The 9,957-nt window shown below is 43.5% G+C and overlaps 1 protein-coding gene across 1 annotated transcript; it reads right to left on the reverse strand.

Annotated features, from left to right (window-relative positions):
* Window positions 1-4,324: 4,324 nt before the first annotated feature.
* On the reverse strand, window positions 4,325-9,729 carry LOC124697919 (glycosyltransferase BC10-like). The gene is made up of 11 exons (XM_047230446.1): window positions 9,541-9,729; window positions 8,175-8,605; window positions 7,819-7,917; window positions 6,857-6,957; window positions 6,709-6,780; window positions 6,454-6,544; window positions 6,067-6,147; window positions 5,278-5,337; window positions 5,064-5,186; window positions 4,940-4,978; window positions 4,325-4,813 (listed from the first exon to the last, which is right to left on the reverse strand). The coding sequence occupies exons 2-11, from the start codon at window positions 8,490-8,492 to the stop codon at window positions 4,685-4,687; spliced, it is 1,113 nt and encodes a 370-aa protein (XP_047086402.1). The 5' UTR covers window positions 8,493-8,605; window positions 9,541-9,729; the 3' UTR covers window positions 4,325-4,684.
* Window positions 9,730-9,957: the final 228 nt, after the last annotated feature.

The following is a 9,957-nucleotide window of genomic DNA, read 5'->3' on the forward strand; positions in this document are numbered from 1 at the left end:
CAAACCTTATACTTGCGCATTCCACTTGAGCTCGATGACGACGATCTTGACCTCAACAAGATGGAACGCCTTTCTTGCTTGTGCTTGCTTGACGAAGTCTTGTGGATTGCTCCCCCATAATCCACCATGGGAGAGCTTCTTCTTCGGCGCATCTTCACATAACCATGACCACCATGTGGATTGCTCCCCCATAATCCACCATGGGAGAGCTTCTTCTTCGGCGCATCTTCACATATCCATGATCACCATATGGATGGCAAGACTCAAGCAAAGGATCTCTTCGAGATGGCTCATCTTGAACTTGCACTTCATTTCTTCATTCTTCATCATGTTGATGTCTTGAAGTAGCTTGAGGGCTCACTTCATCTTCATCTTCAAGACATACTTGACACTTGATATCCTTCATCAATTTCTTCTTATTGCAACCTTGAAGCCAACATATGGTTCAAGAATTGCCTATGGACAACTCCTACAAATATAACTCAATGCAAACATTAGTCCATAGGGATTGTCATTAATTACCAAAACCACACATGGGGGCTCCATGCACTTTCAAACCGCCACATCAATGCCCTGATCCATGCAGCCACTAGTGTCAAGCTGGGAGATGGCACCAGGATTTACTTCTGGACTGATAGGTGGCTTGCTGGTCAGAGTATTTCTAGCCTTGCGCCGAGCTGTGTTCGGCTAGCTGTCGGTGCACGTATCGCCAATGCCCGCACTGTCGCTGCTGGTGTTCATGAAAATTCTTGGATTAAAGATATCTACGGCCCCCTTTCGGTCGACGGCATAATGCGGTTTTTGCACCTGGTCGAAATTATTGACGCCCAAGAACTTTCCCCGACAATGCGGATGAGCTTTCCCGGAACTTCACCGGCTCGGGTTCCTACTCAAGTAAATCTGCATATAGTGCCTTGTTTGAGGGTATGACTTTTTCTCCGCATTGCAAGGCTATACGGGACTGCTTCGGGCTCCTCTCAAATGCAAGGTTTTTGCATGGCTAGCAGCTGCTGATCGGCTGTTGGACTGCTTGGGCGACGCATGCGACATGGTCTTGCTGATGACGACACTTGTGTTGTTTGTGACCAAGGCGGTGAGAGCATCACCCATCTTCTGCTGCAATGCCCCTTTGCCAAGCAAATCTGGTTTGATACCCTCTCCAAGCTTGGCCTCCAAGCATGTATCCCGGGGCACGATGAGGAATTCGACTCTTGGTTCGAATCTGCTGCCATGAGAGCTGCCCCGCATCTCCGAGAAAGCCGCAAGATCTATCATCATCCTCTTACTTTGGAGACTGTGGAAATCACGCAACGATGTCGTCTTCAACAACACCACACCCAACCACCTTGACTTATCGCTCTCCATTCTTGATGAAGCCGGGTTGTGGCTGTTGGCTGGGGCCAATGAGCTTAGTCGTCTACCTCTCCATGCTCGGCCTCCGGATGCTACCTGAGCAAACAATGCAGGCTAACAGAATGTTAGCCTTGTATATATTTTGTTTTGTTCTCTTGTGTTCTTCTCTTGTTTTCTTTGTTTTTTGTTTTGCCTTCTGCTGTAGCCTTGCTACCAACGCTGTATCTTTCCCGTCATCTTGACGGTCTTCTTCTAATATACAAAGACACACGTCTAGGCGTGTGTTCGAGAAAAAATAACGTTAAACTTAAAAGGAAGTCCGAGCTGCACGCCGCACATTATTTGTGAACAGTTCGAAATCGTATTTCAAAGTTTCAGAAAATCCAAAACAAAATTCTAGAGATAGCGACAATGATGTATACTACAATAATGTAAAATCTCGCATTTTGGGCTACACAAAAATAATAAATTCTGGCAAATTTTATACTGAAGGGTGCACATTTCAAGACTACAAAAGTTATCAGATTTTGTCAGTTTTGTGTAGCTTAGATTACAATTAGTTTGCGTTGAGATTTTACAACATTATAGCATACATCAATGGCTACCTCCAGAATTTTGTTTTAGATTTTGTTAGAACTTTGAAATATGAATTTTGATTGTTTAAAATATCTCAATACAAACAACTTCGTATTCTAGGCTACACAAAAATAATAAATTCTGCCAAATTTTATAGTGAGTAGTGCATATTTTAAAACTATAAAAAAATCAGAGTTTGTCATTTTTGTGTAGCCTAGCATACAAATTAGTTTGCATTGAGATTTTAAACCATTATAGCACACATCATTGGTTACTTCTAGAATTTTATTTCAGATTTTTTTAAAAAAATTGAAACATAAATTTTGATTATTTAAAAATAAAGAGCTACATGTAGCTTGGCCTCCAAAACACAACACTCCTAAACAACATACTATATTAATTTGCATAGACAAAGATGTAGTTGAAACATACCTAGGCAAACAGCTAAACACATTGTGTGCTAGAGGGGGCGAAAATACCTCGACCACAGTTGTGTGCCCGGCGAGTCGATGAACACATGCAGCAAAAAGAAGATATTGGCTGACCTTGGCTAGATGGAGAAGGAGGTGAGAGCAGCATGCGGAAGCAGCGGCCGCCGCCGACCAGATCCAGGTACTAGTGGCGGCTTTGATCTGATAGCTAGAGCGGTAGCCGAAGCGGGGGAGGGTTACGCATCGTTGTTAGGAAGGCATCATCAGACTCTCGGCGTCGAAATGAGACGGCAACGATTCGGTGGGGGTGGGAGAGGAGTCGAGCACGGGAGAGGTGAGGTGGGGTGGAGAGTGCCTTGGTTGCGGATGTGTGGTATCCACTTGTTGACATCCTACATGGTGTTGTTTGTCAACCGTGTCTGGCACTGCATACCTCTCTATAGATATGGACCGTCATCTGCCGAACAGTTTATTATGCTAGACTAGACAAAAGGTCACTATTGGGGCCACGACTTACGTTGTCTTTGTGCTCGACACTGCAATAGCTATATTAGGAGGAATATTAGGGGTGGAGCTGAAGATGCCCTAATGTAAGAAAAATGCACTTTCATTCAACACACCGCGTCTATCAACGTGCTTTAAATTTCCAGCATAAATAAATCCTGAAAAGCACAGATCGATGCGTGAAGTAACCAAGGAGAAAATGTATAACTTCTAATTTGTTATGTATGTTGTTTTGTAAGGGGAGTACCCTCACCTTCGTATAAATTGATGCATAGTCATTTTTATTAAGAAGTTGTAATCCAAGGTTTTATACAGTGGAAAGAACAGATAGAAAGTTCAACCGACGCAATAGAAAATGCAAGACACCGCTCAGATCACACGAAACCAGTGTCTTCGCTGCGTGTGCCAATGAGGCACCATAGGTAGAGAAAGAATGTGTCGCTGTTCCTTGTACCTAGGCACACACAACGTACGTACGCAGCAGCAAGTATCAAACTGCACGGTTACCATCGCCTAGTCTCTTTTGTTAAGTTTATATCCGTTCCGTTGAATCGGCAATCGAGTATCCAAAGTCCAAACCATGTGTGCCGGAGGAGGAAACAGAGTGACGCAGTACTCTTTCATGTGGCTTCTTCTGTAGAAATTTTCTTTTTTGCGAATTGGTTAGTGTAGGTGTGACGGTTGAGGAAACGTTCGCCCAGCGTGTACACCGGTGCAGCACCACCAACAGCACGGCGCACAGCTTGTTATACACCGCGTGCACACGGTGACACGGACCTGGCTTGGTTTGTAACGTCAAGAACCGACCAGGTCCTCTAGGACCAGGCGCTCCTGCAGTTCGTGCGGCCGCCGGCGGCGTGCGGCCTAGTGAGCCTAGACGAAGAAGTTGACAGCGAGAATGCAGCGACTAGGCCTGGAATAGCTCGCGACTCGATTCGGCTTGACTCGAAGTCGAGATATAACAAGTCGGGCCAAGTTTCAACTCTTGTTATTGAACTGAGTTCCGAGGTAAATGAGCCGACTTAACCGAGTACTCGTTTAGCTTGTCAAACTTTCAGTGGTCTTCAGGTACGGCTGGGAGCAGTGATGGTCTGATGGAAGTTCTCCGAGTATGCAAAAAGGGACAACAACAAGCACGACTAGGCCAAGTTTCTTTCGAAGCCATCTACAAGCCACAAATTCTACATATTTAGGAAAAATTACATCATGCATAATACATTCATACACTTTCTTACTGACAGTTTTTAGCAAGCTGCTCATAAGTTGAGCCAAGTTTCATTTATGGTTGTTCGACGTGTCCCAGCTCGGCTCGAATTCCAGGCCTAGCTGTTGACTGTCGGGACGAGCGTGTTAGGCACAGTGTACCAACTACATGCGCTCAACCGTTTCAACTTTGTTAGACCCGGCCCAGAAAATAGACATTTACCGCGTCTTTGTTTCTTTCAGAAGTGTATAGGATATGGTGAGATGCCATGGTCAAAAGCCTTGTATATCACTATATCAGGCACACGCTACCAGTCATCATTTTTCCCCAGACGGTCATCATCTGCGAGAACACAGCACTTGCCAATCAGACTCGATCCTCGTCTACCACAGCATAGATCACCAGCTTTGCAGCTGTATTCTCTGTGTGCACGAAATTGCTGCTGTTCACACCAGCAAAAATTGCAGTTTCAAGACCTAAAGAATAACACCTAAACATCGATATGGCGGGATTCTAACAACAGTTACAATACAATTACGCCTGTACTGTAGCACCATGGAGGGCAGCAAACCCCACGGTGAAGGAAGAATCCTCAAATGCCTCGTCTGTCCTGGGATCAGATGACGGTGAAGTTCGAGAAAATGTTCATCAGGGTGTCAAGCGCCTCAGGGTAGAACTTCCGTGCGAATAGGTAGCAGGGCCTCTTCATGCCGTTCCACACGCACGGCCTTCTCTGTGCTTGATGCTGCAAGACCATGATGAATCATCAGATACATTCTCCATGAAGGGATCATGATGTAGATTTATGCTACCTCCGGTCCAGGGAGTAGCATTTTGGTTGCAGAAATTGTGAAGGCGAAAAAATATGTACCTTTGCATTGCTGTTCACATGAACGCTCTCGTCAATGGACTGCAGAGTTTCATGCTTAGTTAGAGAATACCCAAAACTATAAAATGTTGAGCAAACTAACCAGCAGGCATAACAAAAAGCTCACCGCTATACTCTTAAGCAGCTCAAAGCTCGTGTCAACAGCCCTATAAACTTTAGGATGCCATTTTCCTTCTGACCAATCGACATGTGACACTGACCAGTTGGCAATTCCAGTTGGATCAACCATCTGCAGGCACGACAGCAGCAATACGATATTACTGGTGAGTAGAGTGAACAAAACATTTCAGTAGTTCAGTTAGGAGCTTCTGGGTGCTTACGTTAAACAGGGTTGGCAAATAGTGCTCGTCAGAATAGCAGTTGTGCCATTCATTTCCTGGCTGCAACATGCAACGATAACAAGATAAGCGGCAAAATACATATCAAGAAACCAGGAAAGAAAAACAGCATGACATCCACCAAAGTTCGGAAAACATAACCAAACCAATTTTTGGTCATGGAAACTGACTTTAAAAACAGCACGAAGTAAAACAGTTAAATATTGATGCAGCATTGAGATTCACCCTGTACATCACAGTACTAGACCACAATGCTTAATACTGTACTGAAACAGGATCTTCAATCTAGATATAAATTAATAGCTAGGATGGCAGTAATAGATACCGCGAGCAATGAATCTTAATCCCCCAAATGAAGTTCAGTACAAGAGAAATTTGACACTCGTTTCAGAAGCTGTCAGTTCATGTGCTTCGAAGGAACTAGAGTCATCCAGTTTGGACAAAACTATGTACCAGGTTTCATTTGCTCATGGAACTGGGTCAAGGAAACTGGCTCCCTAATAATGAGAGTAAAAGCATACAACACACATGACTAAAAAGTGCAAAGTGTCGACTTAGTCACGTCTGGTGAAGCAAAACCATGAAGACAGCAAGACTACATTAAACAGCTATTATGCGATAGCATACAGATTTATCTGACCTTTCCTGTAATTATTACTAATATCACATATCTTACTAAGGTCTAATACAGCCAGTATAGCAATCCGATTCTCAAGGAAAAAGCAGCATGGTGTTTTTCTTTACTTTTCTTCATATTTCGTTGATCCTTACCTTACAGTAGCGTTTGAACTTCCCATAGTAAAGGGTGTCAGCAAGAATAAGGACTGCATGCTGCCGTTTCACAGTGAACCACTGAGAGAGGAGAACAAGTCAGAATGCTGGATGATCGGCTATAGGAAAAAAGGGAAAAATTAAAAATTAGGAGATATATGCTTGTTCAATTTACAGAAAAAAAGGTTCTGAAAATGCGAAGAAAAGAAAATAAGTGACACAACATTTGGCAACCATTTGATATATATAAATAAGAAGGAATTTCCAATTCTCCTTGTCATCTTTATGAGGTTTTCGATAATCCAATGTTATGTGATTGAATAGCCTGAATTGGTAAAAGAAACGAGGCTTTCACTTTCTAGGGAAATCAATCATAGAAATTATTACCTGTGCACCTTTTCTCCAATCTCTCTTGACGATTTCAGGTAGCATATAATCAGAGTATCTACCTGCTCCATGTGGACCAGGATCGTCGAAACTGAAAAAAATAGCAAGTCAATGGTGAAGATACGATGCTTGTAACAATTATGAATATGAGGGTAACGACAGATCCTGAGTCAAACATTTGTTCAAGTTTTAGTATAAAAAAACTTGCTTCTCTACATAATCATCTGCAATATAACCTTCAGGACGTTCACTTACGAGTCAACAAAGCTGATGTTTGTCTCCATGAGATAACTATACACATAATCGAAGTTATGCAGTGGTACACAGCTGCAATAATAACAAGGCACTAGCATAAGGATACGATTATGCAATTCAAATTTAGATGAGAACAAAGGAGACTAACCTCTCAGAGACCAAGACAAAATGCTGGTTATCAGCATCTTGCAGTGCATTTGCCAAGAGCCTCCTCTCTGCATCAATCATAGAAACTGTACCCCAGACCACCTACAGGTAAACTGGACTATTACTTTCTCAAACAATTAAAATGGTAAAATGTGAACAGTCTTAGATTCACTACGCTTATCACACAACAGGCAATCTTACAGACAATTATAATAGCCACAATCCATACTGGTCCAAAAGCATTAAAATACCCTCAGTCTTAATCTACAAACTACAACATTCCCTGAAAGTAGAGGGCGTGTTGACTTGCTATTCAGGGTTCCGGTGACCACAGTCTCTTCCTCTAGACCACAGAGCGACGACAAGACCGTGGTGGCGTGTGCTGGTGGGTGGCATGTTTGGTGGAGCACGTCGGAGCGTTCAGGGTGGTGGGTTTGGTGGTCGGGAGAAATCCGTGTCGGCATGTTCGACTCCGACGCGGCGACGCCTACGGGTGCCGCCTTCCTTCCTGAAGGGCGTCGGATGTATCCCTCCCTGATCCCTTCCGCGTACCGGGGGAAACCCTAGGCCAAGTCCGGGCAGCAGCGGCGTCGTCGTCGTTCCCTTGTTGAAGGTGCTGCTTGGTATGCGGCGTCTCGGCGTGCTAGGAGAGTGGTGGTACTTCTTCGGAGGGCGCAGCGGTTGCGGAGTCATCATCGTTTTCGTCAATCTGCCGATGTCGGCATTAGTTTCTTTTTCGTTTCTTTTTCTTGTCGTTTGGGCTTGGTTGTGCTGCGGCCCCAGCGGTTTCGTTGTATCGGATGGTTGCTATATTAATATAGCGGGGCGAAAGCCTATTTCGAGGAGGAAAGTAGAGGGCGTGGGGGTGATTGCATAATGGAGAAACTGATAAAACATTTCCTGTATAGAACAATTCAAACAATGCAAAACACGGCAACTTCTAACTAAATTCTAACCATTTACCTTTTCACTCCGAATATCCCTGCCAGCAAATAATGGACTGGCATGAACAGTCCTTTCTCTTGAAGCATGTACGTATATTGTGTATCTGCCTTCATGTCCCTGAAAAAGTACATTCAAGTAGCTGGATTCAGTACTGAGCACATTCCAATTCTTTCATGAGGTAGGTCTGTTAAAGTGTTAATTTGGAGTTCCTTTTAAGCATGCATGATAAATAATAACCGCTTTCACCAAAACAGGGGAAACATTAGTATTAGTATCACATCATGCCAGTTTAACACTGAGATGTACAAAATTCCAATTAAGACTAGACAGAGATAATATTTATTCTAGTTTTGCAATAGGGCCAAAAACCTTACCGTGAAGAACTTTTCCCAAAGCTTCTCAAAAGGCAATGAACTGGGCGTCAAGAACATGAAAGCAATTTTCGGATTCTTTGACCGGACAGGCTGTGACCGAACAATGTCTCTTATGACAACACGAGCAGCTATCTCATCATCAGTGTACACTCTCACGGGTTCTGGGGGAGGCTGGGAACTGCAGGAATTTGACAAGTAACAAGACGTGTACTGTTGGGGTTTGTAGAGATAAGCTCCAGTGACTATTGCACAGACAAAAGCAATCAAGACGACAATCCAGAGAGGCCTTTTAGACGAAGGTCTATTGCGTGGTGCCATGATCGAGGTGTATATGTAGCAATGACAGGACTTCCAAATCTACATTTGGCAAGCTTCACCTCTGCAATCATCCAAAACCATCATTCTGGTAGAACTGTTGGACCTATTAAAACCTGAGAACATAGTAAAAAGGATAATTTGCGGTTATTGGCGGTTAATCTGGAGTGATGCAAAAATACAGGGGATAAAACCATTTTAAGTCTATACAAAACTACACTACTTAGCAATGGAGTAACACCCTATTTAAGAAAAGACGAAGATCAATTGAGAAAATCGCCGTAATTTAAACACGGACACGAATGAGGTCCTACGATGATGTCTTCTGCAGCATTGATTCGAAATCTGGAGGTTGCAGCTACAAGATGAAATCCCTTCTAAGTTCTACCGATGTTGTTTGTAAGAAACTTGCCTCTTTTTTTTCTGTCTTGTTCATAACCTTTTGCTAACTACCACCAACCCTGTAAATTCAATTGACACTCGTGCACGTTCTTTGCATGTTTCAGATAATGACTCGTCATCAGTCCTTTCCCTTTGAGTATAAGCAACCCCACGTTAAACCCCTAAAACCTCAGCAGTGAGAACTTCGAAACTGAGTCTGAGCTCTCCAGTAAGTGCAGAACTGAGAACCAGAACCCTAGTTTATCCTAATTTCCACAACGAGAGGCCACGAAAAAGCCTCGAAATCAATTCCTGGTGCCAAATATTTGTAGAGAGTCCCTCATCTAGAGTTACTGCGCGACAAGAAAACCTAAAACTACTTCACAAATAAAAACTTCCAAAAGAGGAACTCGACACGCACCCAACAATAATTTGGGAAAACATCACCACCCCCTTTTCCCCTTTCCGTAACCCAAACACCTAATAAGAACACTCCTAAATCGCAACTGTTGAATCCAGAACCACCAGTGCGGCCAAGAGTCGCAAGATAGCGACTAAAAATCCCACCTTTCCATTCCCCAAATTCCACCCCGGAAAATGCTCCGCGGATTCGAACTGAGACGAAATACGGGTGCGAGAGAGAGAAAAAAATATACAGGCGACGTCGGACCTTGGTTGAGGCGCTGGATCTCCCAGACGCGAGCTCGTGACTGCTTCGGATTACGGATGGGGGAACGCGCGGAGAGATCTAGGCGATGTATGAGCAGGAACAGAGAAAAGTGGGAAAGGATTTGTGAGAGGAGTGAGGCGGAAAGGTAGATGAGTGGGCAGGAGTTATACTTTGCAGTCAGTTTGTGCTAATTAAAGCGGGACAAGAGTCAGCATGTGTGTCTAACACCACCACCTGATGATGCCACCTGACCCACCATGCCTTTTATTTTACACGAGTGTATTTTTCTCCAATCCATATTAAGTGTTACTATGATTTAAGCTTAGATTTGAATTAAAACCAGAACACTTATTATTCTGGATCTCATGTTTTGGCACATGGAAGTGTATACTCCCTTTATTTTGAAATACATGTTAG

Source organism: Lolium rigidum, chromosome 1, assembly GCF_022539505.1.
Source record: "Lolium rigidum isolate FL_2022 chromosome 1, APGP_CSIRO_Lrig_0.1, whole genome shotgun sequence".
Lineage (NCBI taxonomy): Eukaryota > Viridiplantae > Streptophyta > Magnoliopsida > Poales > Poaceae > Lolium > Lolium rigidum.

Bases quoted from the DNA above. Each gene is read 5' to 3' on its own strand.
- LOC124697919 (XM_047230446.1), bottom strand. From the start codon at position 8,492: ATGGCACCACGCAATAGACCTTCGTCTAAAAGGCCTCTCTGGATTGTC. The intron at 6,781-6,856 runs GTTAGTCTCCTT...TTATTATTGCAG, and splicing joins TTTGTCTTGGTCTCTGAGAG to CTGTGTACCACTGCATAACT. The intron at 5,338-6,066 runs GTAAGGATCAAC...TGCATGTTGCAG, and splicing joins AGTTCAAACGCTACTGTAAG to CCAGGAAATGAATGGCACAA.